The sequence below is a fragment of the Lacerta agilis genome, chromosome 4, assembly GCF_009819535.1.
Source record: "Lacerta agilis isolate rLacAgi1 chromosome 4, rLacAgi1.pri, whole genome shotgun sequence".
In the NCBI taxonomy this organism is placed as follows: Eukaryota; Metazoa; Chordata; class Lepidosauria; order Squamata; family Lacertidae; genus Lacerta; species Lacerta agilis.
This window is the reverse complement of record NC_046315.1, coordinates 71,840,485-71,861,318: the sequence shown is the minus strand read 5'-3', so window position 1 is coordinate 71,861,318 and position 20,834 is coordinate 71,840,485. Positions and strand designations below refer to the sequence as shown.

At 42.2% G+C, this 20,834-nt stretch overlaps 1 protein-coding gene and 1 pseudogene across 17 annotated transcripts in view; both read left to right on the top strand.

The window, feature by feature from the left end:
- Window positions 1-20,834, top strand: part of INPP4A (inositol polyphosphate-4-phosphatase type I A) — a 94,616-nt gene that overhangs the window by 25,756 nt on the left and 48,026 nt on the right. For all 17 annotated transcript variants that reach the window (XM_033147547.1, XM_033147554.1, XM_033147552.1 and 14 more), the window contains exons 2-6: window positions 13,427-13,586; window positions 17,885-17,954; window positions 19,329-19,539; window positions 20,321-20,365; window positions 20,642-20,760. In XM_033147547.1, the coding sequence (XP_033003438.1) occupies window positions 19,434-19,539; window positions 20,321-20,365; window positions 20,642-20,760 (270 nt within the window). In that variant the 5' untranslated portion in view covers window positions 13,427-13,586; window positions 17,885-17,954; window positions 19,329-19,433. The remainder of the gene's footprint in view (window positions 1-13,426; window positions 13,587-17,884; window positions 17,955-19,328; window positions 19,540-20,320; window positions 20,366-20,641; window positions 20,761-20,834) is intronic.
- Window positions 8,046-8,180, top strand: LOC117046143 (annotated as a pseudogene).

The window sequence follows — 20,834 nt, the reverse complement described above, 5'->3', positions numbered from 1 at the left end:
CTGAGCCCAGCCAAGGTAGAGTTGACCTGACCTTGGAATAAGGCAGTTTCACATGAGCAGTTTACACTCAAGTGGGGTATCTCTTTGAACAGAAGCAGCTGCTGTGACCTTCCATGAGCAACACTTCTGACATTATGCTGCTCACCTATGCAGGCCGTTGGTGTGAGCATTTACGGTAATTGCACAGACAAAAGCCTGTAAGAAAATGTTCTCACTGGCTCTGACTAGGGTGTTCATTGTTCACAAGCTCTGCTTGTTCCAGTGCACCAGCATGTTTTTCAGTGTCAACCCTTGGGTATGTCACTTCTGGGAAGCGGCATCCTTTGCCATGGATGATGTAGGTCAGAGGCTTCCTTCAGGAGGCTGCATTGCCTCTTTACTACTTTTCTAACCACAGGTTAATTAAAAAAAAAAGGAATTTCCACTGAAATACAGGTGCCTACTTTTTTCTGACAACAACAACAACAACAACAACAACAACAATAATAATAATTTATTTGTACCCTGCCCATCTCGCTGGGTCTCCCCAGCCACTCTGGGCGGCTTCCAGCAAATATTAAAATACATTAAATGTATATGTTAGGGGCTGCCACCCTGGTTGCTTTGCTCACCCATCCTAACCGCCTTGCCCAAACCACCCCTCTTCCCTTTAGAGCCCACCCAAACCAAACTAAGGGTTGCCTCTCGCTTTCTTGAATGTGTGTCTTTTAACAGCTGTGTGGCATGCAGAAATTCTAGAGGTGCAGCATTCGTTAGCATTGGAATGTGCTTATTGGGAAAGTGCACCTGTAGAATTTCTTAACACCAACCTATTTTTTTAAGGCAGAGCCACTGGATGGGGGGTGGAGAGGGGGGGAGGAGGAGGAGGAGGAGGAGGAAGGGAGGAACTGGGTGTGAGGTGTACAAGTTTGAGAGGAAAGTGGCAACCTTCAAGTTATGCCCCTTCTGACTGGAAACTCAGCATCATAGAAACAGACATGTGTGGCCGGGACACGATTACGATTGCTAGATGGTGAAGGAGACGAAGAAAACACCGAATATACTGCTTATGATAGTTTCAGATGTTCCACATCTAAGCTTTGCACACTAGAAGCAGATTTTGGAATTAAGTCCTGGTTGTGCCATCTAAATTAATTGCTGTTCATTTAATATATTGTGAGCCTTTCACAAAAGGGGAGCATACAAGCAAATAGATAATGACAACAATGCTCTTTCTGAAAAGGGCAGATCCTGAGACTGGGATAGCTAGCTACTCATTGGCACATTTTGCAAGTAAAAGCACTTATTATGGATCCAATGAATTTTGCCTGTTAGAAGACTTCCTTTGGAGTGCAATGCAAAATACATCCGTTTTAAGTTTAAATAGCACAAGCATTGTGTGCTTTTTGCAGTTGGTTTTCCTGATGGAAACTGGCAGGTTATAAAAAAGTAATCTAAAAGGATTTTGTTACAGGTTTGAATATATACTGATTGGGGTTTAGGTACAAAACAGACATCAGTGGTTGCTGAATGCAGGCATCATCTTTGGATTTCTAAATAACGTTTGATAGAGAAACCAAATGCCTACAAACACACAAAATCTTCGTAGTTGGTATGAAATGCATACCTGCACATATTAGCAGTACTGTGCTTTTGGCTGGGTGTACAAAGAGTCCCAGGTAAACTAGTTTGGATTACACTGTTGTGTTCATCCCATCATTTGTAAAGTTTTGTGTGTGCTTTAAAATCTGTGGGAATTTTCCTGTTGACTTTAGAAGGAAGTATGTTTTGTTCAACATGTTTGTGGAAATAATGAACATATCAACCATAAATATATGTACTCACCGCAGGAAACTGTAGGCTGAACAAGGTAAACTATAAGGGTGATTTTTCTTTTAACTGGCTGAATGACCAAACCTGAAGGTGCCACAGGGTTCTATCCTGGGCCTGTTGTACCTTTTATTTATAGACAACTTGGATGAGGGAATTGAGAGGATGCTCATCAAAGTTGCAGGTAACACTGAACCGGGAGGGTTAGCTAATGCTGCAGAAGACAGAATTAGGATTCAGTATGAATTTAACAGATTGGAGAACTGGGCGCAAGCTAGCAAAATTAATTTCAATAGGAACAAAATAAGATTCTACACATAGGCAGGAATAGCCAGCTGCACAAATATAAGATGGGGAACACCCGGCTTGCCAATAGTACATGTGAAAAGGATCTGTCGTCTGAGTAGATCACAAGCTTAACGTGAGTCAACAGTGTGATGCAGCAGCTAAAAAAGGCTAATGCTGTTCTAGGCTGCATCAACAGAAGTATAGTGTCCTGATCAAGGGAAGTTGTAGTACCTAGCTCAGTTCTGCCTTAGTCAGACCACACTTGGAGTACTGTGTCTACTTCTGGTTGCTGCAATTTAAGGATATTGACAAGGTAGAAGTAGAATATGTGCAGAGGAGGGCAATAAAGATGATCAAGGGTCTGGAAAGCTTTTAGTTGAGAAGGTAACGGTTCGAACCACCCTTTACAAATATGCTGGATAGATTTGAGAACCAAGAGAGCTGTAGCAATATATTGGATTTGATCATCTTTCCTCCACTTGCCTCTTTGTTATCATTTTCAGAAATTCTGTTGGTGAGGGAAATTCATCACATATCAAACAGCCTCGAGTCTAGGAGTAGGATCTTATATTAGTTGGATTTCAGATGGAACAGCTCAGGCAGCAGCAGGAAAAACGCTAATGCTAATTACCTGCTGCACCAAATGGGTCTACTAGAATGTTTTTCAATTGTGAGTAGAGGCTGGAACTGCAGAGGTTCTGCTCAGCAGGATAATCCACTGACTGCAATTAGAAGTCTCGAGGTAAGAATGCCTGTTGGGTACAAATAAAAGAATTGGCTAGTAAAGAGCAGGATTTCATACTTCATCGTTTTTCATCAGACAGCGTCAATCTCCTCTGTGCTGCTGGTGTTTTTGCTAAGCAGCCTCATGGCTGCCCGGAATGGCTTACAGGGTATTGCACAGCTAACGGCTTGTGCGAAGGGGAGGAAAGCAAAACAGGCACGTCCATTCACTAGTTTCCTGTATTATATAATCCTCCGTAGCCATGTTAGAGATAACAGAGAGTGGCCAGCTGCTTGTTATTAAGACTGTAAATTTGTTATTGTGCATGGTAATAATTCAGCCCTTTGGGAGGCACTGTATTTCTGAAGTCAAAGAGTCAAACCCATGAGAGTTTCGTTTTAGTTCTTGCAGTTCTTTGGTAACACATTGATCCCCATGACGTACAGTATTTCAGGTTGTTGGTTTGTCATTAGCAAGTTGCCTGTACCGATGATCTTATAAGTGATCCGTACATTATTGTTATTTCAGGAAAAGCTGGATTACAGGAATTAATTTTTTAACATGTTGCTTTTGCCCTCCTCCCTCACACCAGAATATTTCTTCGGCAACAGATGTATTTATTCAATCGGAACTAATGCTCGAACTAATAATAGATATAGGTAGATATATTTAATTTGACTTGAAGTTTCTGTGATTATAGAATTTGAACAGGGGGGGAGTCTTTTAAAATGAGCTCATTTAGAAGTGGGAAGGTTTACTGGGAAGTGACAGCAGGAAATAGATGTTGCCTCCATGCCCTAGTTGAAGAGTGGTTGGCACAAGTGTGTGTGTGTCCACTTGTGTGTGTTTGGGGCTCTTAATTGTTTTGGCATCTTCTCCAGTCGTAATTGCGCTTCAGTGGAAAAATGGGCTGTTTGGGGATATCTGGTGTTTCTTTCTACAAATCTGTTGATTGCTAAGTCGCTGTAGTAGTTTTATTAACGCCTCGTTCTCTGTGCCAGAAGTTCTCTGCATCTCTCTCTTCTATTTTGGGTCATAATAAGTGAGATTTAGGCCCCATCTGCCCTATGCATTTAAAACAGTATCATACCAATTTAACAGTCATGGCTCAGAATCCTGAGGACTGTTGTTAAGGGTGCTGAGAGTTGTTAGGAGACCCTTATTCTCCTCAAAAAGTTACAATTCCCAGAGTATTTTAAAAATCAATCCCTCTTTGCAGAGAACTGTGGGAATCTTAGCTCTCTCTCTGACTTTGGGATTACCTAGAATTACTAAGACCATTAGAATGTAGGCTAGCATGTCATTTGATTGTAAGCTGTTGTTAGTGCACACAAAAAACTTTCTAAACTTCCTCTGTCAAGGAATGTCGCTTTTAAGAACTCCAATCGTTTAAGTGCTGGTTTCCGTTCCCCCCCAGAGAAAATCAAGTAATGGAACAATAATGATGTGGAGCCATTCATCTTAAAGCTCAAAGAAGAAACACATTTCTACTAATGTCTCCTAGTTATACAACAGTTAAGAAAGTCCTTATAGTTTCCTGATCTGGTGTAAATTTAGCTTGTATATTTCTGCCTAGATGGGCAATGACACATGATTTATTTCAAGTAGAGAGCAAAAGCAATTTTTCATATTCTAGAGAGCATAGGTACAAGAGTGGCCAGAGAGGATCGCTGTATAGATTGAGGCAAAATATTGATTGTCTTGGCATTTTGACAAGCCAGGTAGCACTGTCAGAATTTCCATCCCAGGATTGTGTGCACAGTGACTGATAGGGTCTTGTTGGCTTGGTATGCTATTGGTATTCAGGCCCCTCTCTCTGGCATGGGATTCCTGACCAACAGCCTCTATGAGCTCTAGAGATGCTTCCAGAAGTTTACCACTCCTGTGTGTGCAGCCCTAGTCATGTGTTGCATGCTGGTTCATGTGTTATGCTTAAGAAGGTGTTAGAGAAGCCTCCTTTTTGGAAATCTTACACAAGCCACTCTTGTTTTGTATTTATCAAGCATCTGGAAACATTGGGGGGTAACTCTCCTAAATTTGATTAGTTTAAGCCAGCATTGGCATCCTGTTGTAAGTTGATATCAATTTATTTCATGTGGGTCTTTGTTTTTGTTCACTGTGTTGTTTGGGTTAGATGTATTGAGGAAGGCCTGTAGTTCACTGGGAGAGCATTAGCCCTGCATGCTGAAACTCACAGGTTCAATCCCTGGTGTCTTCCGGTAGAGCTGGGAAATGCCTGCCTGAGACCCTGGAGAGCTTGCTGCAGATTGCAAGAGCTGGTTGGACATGGTCTGATGTGATATATAACACAGCTATTGCAGGGCTTTTTTCAGCTGGAACTCGTCAGAACTCAGTTCCGGCACCTCTCAGGTGGGCACAATTGCCATTTTAAGAGAACAAGGGAGGTCTTCATGGTGAGTTCCTCCACCTCTTTTTCTAGAAAAATAGCACTGGCTATTTGTAAGTCACCTTGACATAGTCCTTTTTATATTTACTTTAAGTACTATATATTAAAATTTAAAAGTAAGCTATTATCTTTAATGACATATGCTTTATATACTTATATAGTGTGGTCTTTCCCCCTGGCTAGATGCTTCCCTTGTCTCTCTTCTCTAGAGGAATCTGGCAGCAGCAATGGGGAAGAACCAAAGGTTAGATCTCTCCCTTAGCCTCCCAGGGGCTCTGGCTGCTAATGCTGATCTTAATTTATTTTGCAGCAGTTCGCCCTCCACATTTTATTTTAGCGCACAAAATAAATTCCCTTAAGATTATTTTCTTTTACCGTTATTTCTCCCTAGTGGAGTACGCCCCACATTTTTGTTCAAGAATCAAGTGCTTCTACTTCCGTATGGAGTAATTGGTGAAAATTGCACATATGCAAAAGAAATCAAATCCTGATTCTTGAGATGTGCGGAGATCACCATTGGTAGTACTGAAGCATCACATTTTAAGCGATATTTATTATAGTAATATGCCAATGTATTAATGAGGCAGAAAACATGATTTGCTACTTTGCGTGCAGTCGCTGCACAGAAGACGTAACTGTGTTGGTTTTGTTTCCTCAGCAATTCTTTGTCTCGCCTACTTCAGAGCACCTTTTAAAGCCAGGGGGATAATGAACGCTTGGCACTTGGGCCGGGGTTTGTCTAGTTTCCAGACATGATGAATGCTAATGGCCACTTTTGTTTGCATAGGCCAGGGGTGGGGAACCCAAGGCCTACATTCCCTTGTGGGAACCTTCCAAGGGAAACAGAGGCAAAAGTGGGCCAGATAATGGCAGTCACTTGCCTTTGTAAAGTAGGCTGCATTATGCAACAGTCGGAAGTGCATGTATGTGTGCACCCCACTCCTCTCCATACCTGCAGCCAAGAGACATGACCCATTCCAACCAGGCAAAAGCACTCAAGGAAGGTGTAGGCCTGCACTGGTGAGAAGTGCGACCCATTGAAGGGTTATAGGATAGGACAGTTGTATCAGTTGCTCTTGAACTGCAACTCCCATCAGCCAGCATGGCCAATGGTCAGGTGTGATGGTAGTTGCAGTTGAATGACATCTGGAGGGCACCAGGTTCGCTACCCCTGGATTAGGGAGCTTGTCCCAAGGGCAACCTGGAGGAATTGAGGCCCCAGACCTGAGGTTTCCCACCTCATGCCTCTTAACAAAGGGGTGGTGCAGATTAACGTCTGTGTCCTAGTTCAAATCTCATCTCCAGTATATAAACACACAAGGTGTTTACACTATAAACACACAAGACATAAATACACTGGCAGGCCACTATTTCTCATCTTTAGAAGGAAGGTATAAGAATAAAGTGTGCAATTTGTGTTTGAACACTTGCAAAATATAAAAACTCAGTGATTTTCTTTTTAAAATAGAGTATAACCTTAAGAATATTCAGTGGATTGTGTTAGGAATTTAACGGGAAAGCCAGCACGTGAGAATTCTGGAAGCTGGGACAAGAGTATGGAGCTTGGCCCTATGCCTTTTCCCCTTAAATTTCCTACTTTTTACAAGTCAATGCACACAAGCATTCTTGTGGCTTCAAGAACTTGCTCATGTAAGGGTCACTGCACTTCTCTCAGATCATTGATGAGGCTGTGGCTCAGCCTTCAAAAAGAGTTGATTGGCTAGAGTGAGGAGCCAGGAATGAGAGATAGTTACCTAGGCAACCAGTACATGAGTCAGGTATCCTTATTCCTGCATGGACACTTCCTGCTACTTGTGGAGTCTCCCTCAGCCATTTCCTACCCCCACACAGAGAAGCAGTTTGTGGCAGCACTGGGATCAGTGATGTGTGTGTTTTTTTTTTGGGGGGGGGGGGGAAACAACCACGCAAATCAAGGTTATTTGCATTGGAAATTTTTCTGTTGCCCTGGAGAGTGATCTAGTCTAGCATGTTTATTTTGTATTTGGTAAACAAAGCAACAAAATAAAACTTTGCAAAGCTTGCTTAACATTGTTTCTTCAATCAGCACCTATTCATTGTTGCTAATGAAAAGATGAAATGGCCCCCAAAAATATGTCCATGATAAAATAAGTCACTAGAAAATGCTGTGGCTCACATCTTTGATTGGGGTCATGGCTGAGACTCATGATCTTCTAGAACTTTTATAGATTTGATCTTAGCAGCTCCAGAAATTGATGCCTGCCCCTATGGAATAAGAAAGACAACTCTGTGATAGGGATGCAAACAAGGTTTAGCCTAGTGCTGTATTTGGGGACAGAAGTCCTTAACAAAGATCTCTTCACAGTTGTGCTCTGATTATTGGATAGACCTCAGAATAGATGTTGCACCATTCTTTAAAGCATGGGATTTTGTTGGTTGGGAATGTTCATTGTTGAACATTCACTCATCTTTCATTCTGATTACTCTGAGGTAATATAGAACATAAATCCAAGTTAGCTCCATTTTTCTTTCAGTTCCTACTTTCTCCATGCATGCAAGAGATCCACTCTAGTATTTGGTGTTAAAAGCCCTGAAGGACAGGAGCTATATTGGATAATGCAGTGCATAGTCACTGTCTCATGATCACAGGGTCCCACTGTGGAACTGGAGGAAGAATCAGAAAGAACTGTGCCGGAAACTCCAGCACAGAAGGCATTCTGCCAAAACCTTCCAGGCCCAAGGAGGTCACATTGCCACCCCTCCGCCTTTGAGGACTCTGGTCTCAGAAGCTCCATCAAAACTATCTTGCCCATGTCATAGGATTCAAAACAGATAGGACAACTTCAACATGCTCACTGTTCATGAAGGAAGTTTTCCCAGGGTGAGGCTCATCCATTGCACTTTGGTGTGCTGGCCCCTGCAGTTTCCTCAAATGTGGGGAAACTTTGTGGCAGTGGGGGATTGTGACCCCTTTAACCAGAGGAGCAGCTCCCACTGGTGGTGATAGAGCTAACTACCCAGACTGAGTTGCAGCCTCTATTAAAGGCTCTGTCTGAGATAACTTGTTTGCTGAAACAACAATCTAAATTTGCTTCAGCTTGAGCTGTGCATGGAGTTGTTCGTCTTGAACACCTCATCTTGGACCTGCTGTCTACCAGAGCCCTTACTTGTAATGGGACAGTCTTTTGTTATTAATAATGAGTGAATGCTTTGAGCAATGGTGGGGGGAACCTCTCGCCCTCCAGATGTTGTTGGACTCCTGTCAGCTTCAGCCAGCATGGTCAATGGTCAGGGTTGGTGGCAACTGTATAATCCCTGAGGACTACAGGTTCCCAATCCTTGGTTTAGAGTTTGAATATCCAACAGTTCATTATATACTTTATGCAAAATTGCAGAAGCACTACAAAGCATCTACAACCTAGTTTAGATAAGAAAGTGCTTACTGTAGTGTGGCCTAGGGCAGATGAAATGTTCCCAATCTTCTAACTGTACTTAAGGGAATAGGAGTGTGCCGTAGACTTGCATGCACTGTCCTCTCTCACACAAATCCCCCTCCCTTCCATGGTTTCCTTTTGAACCATGACGTAGCCTTATGTCTTCTATAGCACTAATCAGAATATTCTATCAAGGATCAAGGAAATGGCAGGACTTGAACATTTTTTATTAGGGAAAACTCCCCCGATAAATGTCCTAGCATGTTTGTTCTGCATTAACCTTTCTACTCTAATAATCCCTAGCAAGAATGCGTTGGGAGGGAGGGATACATTGTTGCATTACTAATGAAAACCACACTTGTGATATTGCTGAAATCCTGGCAGTGGGAGTGCTTTAATTTGGTCTTCTATTTTTATTCTAAGTCTTGTGGTCTGGGTTGTGCAATACATTAAATTCAGGCAGAAAAGGGATCAGGGCTACAAGGTGCTGGCAATTTGGAATTTGATTTAAAAAGAGATGTTGTGGGAAATGTATCTAAGCCTTAGGCTTCAGAAGAATTTGCAGTTACTAGGGAGTAAGCCCAACTACACACCGTATGACGTGCTTTTGCATAAATAGGATTGGGAAACGCACTGCCTGTCTTGACGAGAAATTTACATATGCTGTTCTGTATTGGCACAGTGTCAGCGCCAGAAGCTGTCATGGAGACATGATGTGCATTTTTGCAGTCACATTGTTTTATGCTACCAAGTGCATTCATTGCCTTAAGTTGTGCTTTTTGTTTTGTGACTTGCAGCTTTCACTCCTAGTAGCAGTATAATATACCCAGGGCCGTCTTAAGTAAATGCAGCGCCCTGGCGTGAAGATCCCTCTAGCACCCCTCGCTCTGTGCTGGGCAGGGCCAGGCGCAGTGGGCAGCCAGAGGGCGCGGAGGGATGGGTGGGGACACTGCCAGCTGTGCTCCACCTCCGCCTCCGCCTGCTCGGCCGAAGCAGCGGCGCGGCGCTGCCGTCCAGGGAACCATGGCTGCAGTGCCGACGGGAGTTCTCGCCAACTGCATCCCCGCGTCCGCAGCCTGAGAAGAGGTGGGCGAGAGCGGCGCTGCCGACGGGGCTGGAGGGCACAGGCGCCCTCCTCAGGCCATGGCGCCTTGTGCCAGTAGCCTCAATGGCTAAGACGTCCCTGAATATACCAAAGCAGCACCTTGGCTGTGATTTGTAGGCTAATAGCCCCAGAGTTCTATAGATATGGTTGCCCTGGCAAGTACATCTCTTATGCTTCCCCAGAATGTTGAGCAGGTGGGGATTTCTCCAGACTTTGCCCTGAATCGTGGAGCTATCAAGCTGTTTCCCAAATGTCTCCAAAGCTGAGTTGCAGTGGGTCCCCCTCCCACTGCAACTCAGAGCTGGGAAGGAGGATAGATCACCCTGTTGGTTGTGTTGACCTTGAAGGTTTTCACGTACTTCCAAAGCCTAGTCCACATTACATTAGTCATGCATAGCCTAGGCCACATTACATCAGCTGCAAACTCCAGCAATCTCTATATGCTCCCCTCCCCTGTAAATTCAGGTTTACTTGATCTGGGGATAATCCAACAAGTTGGGGGAAAGTGGAGCTCCAAACCTCTCAATTTGGGGTCACAGACTGTTTTGGTGTGACTGTATCAATTGTCACTTTCTGCTACTCCCCTTTCCATGCCCATTACTTCCTTGGTGTTTTCATTTCATTTCCAGCCATGCTGTAACTATTTAATATGTACTTCGTCTGATCCCTCAGATTTGTCCCCCAAACCAGAAAACTGCACAAGCAAACCACACTAAATATTTCTGCCACAGATATTGTGCAGCAATCTGAAAAGCATGTGCTGAGAATGCAAAACTGCACTCGTTTCTTTTCCGGCCATGCTTGTAACTACTTCCAACACACTCCTGAACCAGAGAGTGTAGCTTTATATGTATGGGTGTATATTATTTTGATCCCTCAAATCTGCACAGATCCAGAAAACTGCAAAAGTATGTGCTGAGAATTTGCAATTACCTTATTGTGTGCAGTTCAGCACTTCCTGTCTGGGCAATTTTTGGGTGTGTGTGTGTGTGTTGGTGTTGGTGGGGAGCAACGTGCAAGCGCAGCTATCTGTGTGCATACCCTGTCAACGCAGTATAATCAGCAATTTAGAAAGTGGGGACTAACACAAAAGGGAAGAAGTACTGGTAGGAATTTGAATGGGAAAAGTAGATTAACAGGTAAATACTGTTCATATGTGTCTGGTGGGGTGGGGGATGCCTATGTCCAAAAGAGAAGGAAATACATTTTAAAAACAGAACGCACACAACTTTCCCCAAATATGTGTGAAACCTTTTTCTCAGAGTTAGGTTATCTCCACTTTTCACAAGGTGCCGTATTTGGAATGTAAATAACCACAGCGTTTACTTTTAAGGAAATCTGCACTGCAGCATTGCAGATATATTTGCAGCTTGTCTTTGGCAGGGTGAAGGCAGCATGTGGTATTTAATTTATTGATCAGGGCATTGATGTTTTACGAAGTGCATTTTGGCACTTTTAACAGCATATTCAGGGAGAGCTGGAGATGATTTACCCTGTAAAACTTTAAGGTATCCAGAGAATACATATATAAAAATCTTTGCAAAAAGGCAAGGAATGGTACTCAGTGAGAGTTAATTGTAACCGGAGCCAACTCCCTTCTGCAATATAAGGGGTAATAATGCTGCCCTACTTTTAGAGAGGGCGATCAGACTGAGATAATATGTGTGGAGCACTAAGAATGCTTGAAGTGTGGTTTTAAATGCTAAGTAAGCATCAAGTAGTCTGCACTGGTGCTCATTGCTTCTGTTCAGCATATTAAAGCACAATGGAAACTCATTTGAATAAATGGTGTTTGAAATCGTATTCACATTGCTCTCCTGAAAATGGCCATTTCCCCTTGATATAACAGACTACTGGTCATCCGTTCAGCTTGCCAGGTTGACTGATCATGGAACATTGCCCCATGCCCTATCAGGGAATTTTCCACACAGTTAGAATCATACCATGGGGCACCTTACATGGCATGCACATATGAAGGTAGCCCAGCAGCCCACTTCCTGTTGCAGAGCACTTACCGGTAATGTGATCGAGTAGTTTTGCAGGAGAGAAGTGTTAGGTGAGGGAGGTTCCTTAGCCCTTCGCAGGCCAGCTGCTTTTTCATGAACACCCCACCCCCCAAATACTTGTACCACAGGTTTACTTTGCAGACATGAGTCTGGAATCATGCAGTGGTAAAAGCAAATTGGGTGAGTTACCAATATGGCAAGAGTTAAGTGACGCACTTTCCTACAGTTCTTTGCTGCAGAGCTGTCCTTTCTGGGCTTCTGTTACACACGACTGTTGCCTACCTTGCTTGCAATTTTGCCCTAAGCCTGTTATGGGTTAGGTTTAGGTTTGTTTCATTTATCATTGTGCAGTCAGGGTTTATGCAGTGTTTGTGGGGTAATTTAGCTTAAAGGCCTCCTGCAATGTCGAGTCCCTTCAGAATGGATGGGGAATATATGTAGAAGGAATGGACTTACCACAGAGTTGTTGGTGGATAACATTCATGCTGCTCTCTTCCAGCTAAATTTCAGGAGTAAGCGCCTGGATAATATATGCTCCAGTACACAAGTTAGAGAACACTTAATTTATCAAGAGCAAGGAACTGAAATTGAATAGTCCACGGGCAAAGTGTGCAGAATCCCTTTGTTGGTTTCACTCCCAAACAAAAGTCTAGGCAAACACCCAAGGCAAATTGCAAAACCTGGGTTCTGGGATGAAACTGAGAAGTGACTTCTTCATGCTTTGCTTTTGAAGACAAGTCAGATTCTCTGTGAATCTAACTTTTTGAAGACTGAGAACTCGGTTTAGGATTGAAACATGGGGCAGGGATGCCAGACACTTGTTCAGTAATGGGTACCGGGCCACTCCCTCGGCCATGTTCCATAAGGCATTTAAAGCACATGCATATTTGCTTAATAAAAAATTGTATTTTCTTTAAGTTGGGTACAGGAGTCCTAACACAATCACCGGGTATGCTGGGTTTAAGGCAAAGAGAGGAAGCAAATTCATGACAACAAATGAATTGCTTTCTGTAATGTGATGCTTGGCTGTTAAGTAATCTGGACAGTTCCTTGAACTTTGCAATTTCCACATGTATTATGTACATACATATAAAATAAAGGTGCCCAGTTTCCTAAAGTTCAGAAATACGTTTTGTAACTTTCACTGAAATGGGAGAGTAGACTTTGATATACTCATATTTTTCATTTTTTAAATTGGTGCATGTAACGTGACCCTCATGTGCTCAAGAGATTTCACTTCCTTCTCAGAGCAACCCATCCGGAAATGTCTGTGGAAAGGATTTCCTACAATACTTCAGCAAGTGTTTAAGGCTGTCACAGGAAGCCCCTTGTTGTTTGCAGATACTGACTTCCAGAAGCAATACTATAAGAGCTGGAAAGGGCTCTTGATTTAAAAGTAATCACATCGTTGAATTCCTTGTCAAACTGAGGAATGGCTTGCCAGCTTCAAAAGTACTTTTTGTTTCTTCTTAAATTCATTAATTGGATCAAATGTTTATCAACCCGAGGGAGCACTTCCCAGTACCAACAAAGAAGTGTTGAAATTGCACCCTTTTGATCCTTTTGGCGTAGACTAGCTTGTAAGTGGTATTCTAAAAAGGTGATATTTTAACAGTATTTTCATGAAGTTCAACAGATGAGCATTACCAGGAGATCCCTTTCCTTATTTTTCAGGTTTTGTGACCATTCAGCCTGGGAGGAACAGCGGTGTGTCACCCGTGGAAAGCAAATTAAGGCAACATGGATATCTCGATTCTACAGTTATATTGAACAAGTACAGAATTTGGTACTAGTTATCCTAGGATTTTTAGCTTTTCATTGGAAACCTAGAAAGGTAAGCTTCCAGTTTTTAAGTCTGTAGCAAAACTGAAATAAAAAAAACCACATGATGTTTGGGCAATTTCTGGTGATATCTCAGAAGGTGTATGTGTATTGAGCAGAGATTTTCAGCCAGTGTGAGACTGCAGGGAAGTTCTGCAAATGTCTGCAGAGATGAGTGTGTCTTTCACCCTACCATATCCAGCAGTCACGAAATAGCTGCATTTGTTGGATTCACATAATTTATATAGGTTGCACTTTTTAAAGCACAGAATATACCCTTTGTTTTAGTAACAGCTATCATAATAGGATATTTTAGAGATTCAAAAACCATTGAAGATGCATTTAAGAAAAGCATTTGTGATAGAAAATGAACTGCTTATATCCAAACTAGGTCTGTGGGTTGGATGTTCCCTATCACTGTGGTACTGTTGACTACAGTTTTTCTTTTTCTTTTGTTTTAACTGAATCCTGGGGCACACTCCAAATAAACATGGTGTGAAAGTTAGTTCAAACATGACTGGCAAGTATATTATGCGAAGTAAATGTGCACCCTAGAAAATGCCCCAGAATCCTCTGTGACACTTGGCATTCCATGACTGTCAAGCAGGGGTCTGTGTGGAAAATGTTTTCTATAAATGGAAAGTTTGCAAACTACTTGCTTGCTATTTTAAAAGACCTGGGCAATTAAGCTTCCTACAGCTTTCCCTTTCCATTTTGTTCCTTTTGTGGTTTAAGTTAAGCAGATGCTAGAAACGGATGGTGCTTCGGAACACAAGGAAATGAAGTCATTGTGGTACGAAGTAAAACAAGTCCTCTTGACTATACATTGGCCCAGTTCAAATGATAATTCAAGGCTATGAAGCCTTGAATGAGTGTTAGGGCCAAGCATGCCTCATTTCTCCAGAATGTAGGACAGGCAGCAACATATTGTATTCTCTCCCCAGCCCTCATGTGGAATCCCGAAGAAGTGAAACTGAGGCATGCTGGAATTCCTGGGTCAGGCAGGAAAACTGTAAAGACAGCAAGCATGAGACAACCCACCAAATGGTTTCTTGGTGGCTGGAATAAGGATTTTTGCTTCAGCTAGCAAAGTTCCAGGGGAAGTAGGAACTGAAGTAGAGTCTTTAAAATGAACCACTGCAACCAGCTGGGACCTCTACTTCAGCAGGAAGGTGTCCAGAGAAATGGGAACCAGGGGTATTGAAGGAAAAGCAGGGAAGTCAGACCCCTGGAATCTGGCTGGCAGCATGAGTGATTCAGCAGAAATACTGTATTTTCTGTCTATAAGACCCCACTATTTTGGGGGACTCAGATTTAAGAAGATGGGGGGAGATGTATCCGAATATAAGACACCCCCTAATTTTTGACATATTTTTTAGGGCGGAAACCTAGTCGTTTACACGGAAAAAGGTTTTTAGACCCTTTTGGACGAAAGCTTCATAGCAGATAGCAGAGCTGTCATTCCTCATTTCCTATCCTTGGTGTGTGGTCCATCCTGATAGGATTATTATTTTTTGGTACATAACTCTTCTTCTAGTTTGATTAGTGCAAGACTTGAATAGATTGTAGAAAGCTGTACCCAGTGCATTTGACTGGCAACATCATCTCAGTTGAGATGACCGACTTATTTAGCTGCTTTTTCCATCAGGTCCCAAGCACCCTCCACGCAAAGTGAACCAAACTGGAGCCATTTTTTAAAAAACCATATCAATAGTATTGGTGTGGAATGTCTCCCAGGCTCATCGCCTACTAGACAGGGTCTAGCCAGCCTGGTATACAACCCTACCTGGAGAAGTCAGAGATTGAACCTGGGACCGTATGCATTTCATGGTCTATAGACAGTTGCTCTAGGCATTTCCTTTTTGTGGTCCATCTCTCAACTATAGGAATCAACTCTTTATCATTTTAACCCTTCCTTTTCCCAATTGCATTTCCTTTCTATCCACCCCCCAAAAAAAATCGCAGCAGGAAAAGGGAATATGTAACTCTTTCCCTCACACCACAATTCCAACGAAAACCATCCCTTCTAACATTGGGAATAGGGGAAAAGAGTGACTGCTCGCTTGACCACACAATGCTATTTTGATTCCAGAAGTCTGGAAGCAGAGCCACTAGCCTGCTTGTAGAACAGCAATGACCGGTTGCTTACTAAATCATCCACACCTGGAAGTACCCTTTGGCCCGAGTTTCCAGTTCATTCTCCTTTCTCTGTAACTTGTTTCACTACCGTCACTTCTTTTATGGAGTAAACTTGGTGGCGAGGGATGGGATTGCTGGGTGTGCTGTGCATCTCCACCCCAGTCACTGCTTACCGAAGGCTTTTCTCAGCTTCCTCCACCCCTCTTGTTGCCACAGCCTTGTACCATGAGTAAACAGGCTTGCTGGCGGGAGAAACTGAGTTGCTGAGATAATAAACTGATGTCAGATGAATGTAATAGGTTTGACAAGGAGGGCAGCTATATGTTTAGTGTCAAAGGAGGGAGAACAGCTCTTTGTGAGTGTTGGTAGGTTGTCTGAAAGCAGAGGTGTTTATAGGCTGGTGTGGTGCTGGATACGAGAGCAATCCTTAGCCTCTGAGTCACAGGAAAAAGGGCAGTGTTTTCTACTTAGATCATGGGATTTGAAATCTTGAGTATCTTTTTACTAAGTAAAACCCTGAACGTCTAAAAATACCATGTTAGTTTGTTTTATAAGGCATAGCCAGGATAACGTGTCCCAAGTCTTAGAAGGAATTAAGAAGAAAAGCATAGTCATGAAACATTGGACTGCTGCGGTTTTCTATATATAACTGGAATGAACTAGGTTTGAGGGGTAGTTTGATAAATATCGATGCAAAGATGTATTTCGCTTCTTGGCAGTGTTAACCTCTCAAGTTGAGCAAGAGGCTCTTTATGCTTTTCAAAAAATAAATAAATGGTGGGCCAGGTAAGAAGCCAGGGGTGGGGAACCTTTTCCAGCTTGAGGGCCACATTACCTTCTAAGCAACCTTCCAAGGGCCACATGCCAGTGGTGGTCAAAAGTGGGCAGAGCAACAGATGTAAATTTTGCCTTTGTACAGGAGGCTAGCTCCTACACATACACATCACTTAGTACCCTCTATCCAGACAAGCTGGAGGTGTTTTGAGCACACATTCCAGCCAGGCAAAAACAGGCTGAGAAGCATAAACAGTGAAGGGTGTGACCTGGGAGAGTCCCAAGGGCCAGGTACAGAGAGAGGCCTGGGGCCACATTTGATCCCTGGTGCTGAGGTTCCCCATCCCCAGTCACAGATGCCATGACTTAAACATTAAACTGAGCTACAGAAATGCAACACTTCCTTGAAGAATGAGACTGGTCTATTTTAAAACGGCTTTGCTTCCCTTAAGATTTCTACAAAATATTTCTTCATAGTTGGATTCTATGAATTCCCCTGAAAGTTTGCAGCAGCAGAGGCTAAGTAGTAACTTTTAATTCTGGAAGTTAAAAACAAATGCACGACTGGAAAGTTGCACAAAATGAAGCACCTTAAATGTTCTTTAATTACCTTGTCTTTGTTCACATTTAAAATATATTTCTGTTTTAAAAGCTAGCTATTCCAATAGTTTGTTTCTTCTTCCTCTTCCTCTTCTTCCTCTTCCTCCTCCTCCTCTTTATTTAAAATCTCCATCCATCTGGTGAGAATAACTCATATTCTGGATTAATGATGAAGTGAAAGCATCTCATTTGCCAAGGAGGCACTTTGTTATGGTGGGAAATTGTTCTGTTGTGATAGTGGTGTAAGCAAAATATTTTATTCTGGGCAAATAGTTTATAATAGTATTAATTAGAACAGAAATACCAAAACTATGTGCCAGAGCACAACAGTGTGCCAGGAGAAAACTGCTATTGTGCAGAAAAGACTAAAAATCCATTACTGGATCCATTCCCGTCACTTGACACTCAAGTAGCCTCTTTGACATGAAGTGCCTTTTATCAGTGAGGGAAATAGTTCAGAATGGTGGGAACTCATGGTATAATTCAGAAACCTCGTCCTGAATATATGCAAGGGAATGATGTATATTTTATGAATATTTATTATGGTTACTTCTTATACTTCGTGCCTTTAAAAAAAACAAAAAAACAGAATGGCTCTTAATTGGTCATCTTCTAAGTGCATATCATTGAATCTCTTTGAAAACCCCAATTTCACACCTGACGCTATAATGGCAGTTAAGCTCACAACGATAAAGGCATGTGATATGATTGGAAGACTAAATAGACATGCGTATTTAAAAATCAATATCAATTTTGAATGCTCAGACTCAGTAATTCATTGTGGGTTTCTTTTTCCAGATGGGAAAATAAAGCTGCCTTTAAGAAATGCAAAATACCATGGTCTCACCCAAGAAAACAACAGCCCCCTGTAAGTAAAAATATGTTTGGTGTAAAATGTCACACACATTATGAAAATTTACTACAGTGGGGAGCTTCTTGTAAGCTGAATCATAACTCAGAATTCAAGTGGGTGAGACTTGGAATTTTAATCACATTTAAATTTTGTAAATCTTAGTTGAAATTGTTGTTTTTGTGTGGGGGAAAAAACTTTTTAGAGATTATAACTTGCTCAACTTGGTGACCTCCAGATGGTGTTTTGACTATAACTTCCATCAGCTGCAGCCAATATGACCAACGTCAGAGACGGTGGGAACTGTGATCCAAAACTTCTGAGGGACAACATATTGGTCAAGGCTGCTCCAGGGTGTGGCTCACCCAACACAATACTGATTCCTTCCATAGGAATGATCAAACACATGAATGGATACCGAGACAGACATTTTGATCCGTAGGTCACCATTGGTCTTGCTTGGAGGTGACACCATGGTTTAACATTAACAAATATGAGCCTAGAGCTAGCATGCTCCTTCCTCTATCTCTTCTGGTGCAGCCACAAAGGAGGGTTTGGAATATTTTACATATGTTTTTGATTAACCACAGCTTGGCATAGCATCCAATCCCAAACAAATGTGTGGTTAATCTTAACTATTGTTGAAATAAACCAGCTTGAAAACATAGTTTATTCATTTGGCTCCTTTCAACAAACGCTAAAGATAAACCACCATGTAAGGGTTGGACGGCACACGAAACTGTGGTTAATCTAAAACGGAGGTGGAAGCTTCTGATCTTCCTAAACCTGTGGCAGAAGAATGGAGCATTTGAGTTTGAGGCTCATTGCTAGTATAAAACATGGTCTGAACATAGTCAACGTGTGTGACACCACCTGCTTGCCTGGGGCAAAACCATGTAGTACTTTGTGCAAATTCTTTGACTGCAGCTGAGAATCAAGGCTCTCACTAAGTGGGTGTTTTTCATTGACATAGTCAGCTTCAGGTTATGTAGATTAGACCATAGCCCTCTTCTGACATTTCAGCCTGGGCACATAAGGGGAAAACACCTGTAGAGGGATCAGAATGGGGGAGAAGGTGAGTGGCACCAGACATGTCTGCTCCACCCTCAACCTTCATGTTTTTAGGGTAAAGGTCTGAAGCAGGCTTGTGTATTTTTCTGAATGTGCATGCAAGCCTCCTCACAATTGTGAACCCTGAGAAACTATTATAATTTTGAAAGCATCTAAAATATATGGTGGGGTCTGCTGAAGCAAATGGTCTCCTGTTAAAATGGTAAATTAATTCTTCTTTAATGCTACCGTTAAAATGAGCCTTTGCTGTTAAAACCAGCATTTAAACGAACCTAGTTTGGAACCTAATTCAAATTGTGTTTTGTTTTCATTCTGCCTTAGCCTGCTGTCATAAGGGCTACAAGTGAAGACGACAATCTATTTTGATCCTTCATCAAGGCTTTGCTGTGATCAAACAGTGAAAAGAGGCGTCTTCCCCATGACAACATGTCAGCAAAAGATATCAGCCCCCGCCATGGTGCAAAGTCCCGCACTGTGCAGCGGGCCTCAACTATTGATGTCACGACTGACATGTTAGATTTGTCTTTGGCAGGTTAGTATCTTTTCTTCCTACCTGTGTCCTCACGGTTGTATTGAATTCTTAATTTGTCTTATTTTTCTGTTTGAAATTCTAGTTTTTTAGACAGTCCCCTCCCCCCTGCACCCAGTGCTGGTAATGAAGAGATTAATTTGGGAACACACACACTGTTTGTTATATTTGTATCTTTTCCCCATGCTATAAGCAGTGAGCACGATACAAGGACAGTGGGGAGGATAGTAGATTTGGGAGCAGTATAAATAAGAGACAGAAAAGTGTTAAAGAGACAGAAAAAAAGAGACAAGTCAACACTGAATTTATGTCGTTATGAACTTTTGTACCATTGTCAGTTCTTCCTATAGCATTGCCTTAAAATTTTTGAATGAACAATTTTGCATCAGAAGCTGTAGATTGGTCCTTCATCCAGATAATTACTTCATGCATGACTAAATGCTTTTATATGCTTAATATGATCTTTGACCATTTTTCTTTGAACACCATTAGGCCTTTTATTTTCTCATTCATTCTGGAAGTGCTTTGAAGTGTGTGTGTGTGTGTGTGTGTGTGTGTGTGTGAGAGAGAGAGAGAGAGAGAATGTACCTACTATTTGAGATATGTAAAAATTGAAATGGTAGGTGAAGTATTTACATACCGGTAGTTATTTGAATAAGTGTTTACTTTATTTACCCCTAAATTGTCTTTGCTTCCTAATGAGAGCATAAGACTATTTTAAAAGGTGCAAATTGACTTAATCTGTATATCTTTATATGCTTATGCTAATCTTTGTACTTTGCAGGTAACAGCCAAGATCCGGATGAGCCAATCTTAGAATTCAGTTTAGGTGAGTAGTTCCGTTGTCTGGAGAGGTCACTTCCTGATTCGCACAGAGAAGCCGTTTTCAAGGGAGTCCAGCGACTGAAGCCCGCAGCTGTATTGAGGCAGCGCTGGGTGTTGAAACTTTGCGCCCCTAACCATTTTGTGTCTGGGGCAACCACCCTGTGGCCCTTTCCCACACTGTGCCACTGAGGCAGACAAGTGAAAAATGGGCATCCCCCCTTTATACTTTGCACATATTTGTGTGACATGGTGTGTAAGCCATATTGTTTCTTTCCTATAGCTTGCAGCGAGCTCCTTACCCCATCGCTAGATAGAAAGCCAAATAGTTTTGTAGCAGTGAGTGTAACTACACCACCTCAGGCATTCTGGACAAAGCATGCTCAGACAGAGATTATTGAGGTAAGTAATACTACATTACCTGCTGCGCCAGCCACAGCACCACCGGTTAATCTTAGCTGATACCAAGTTATCCA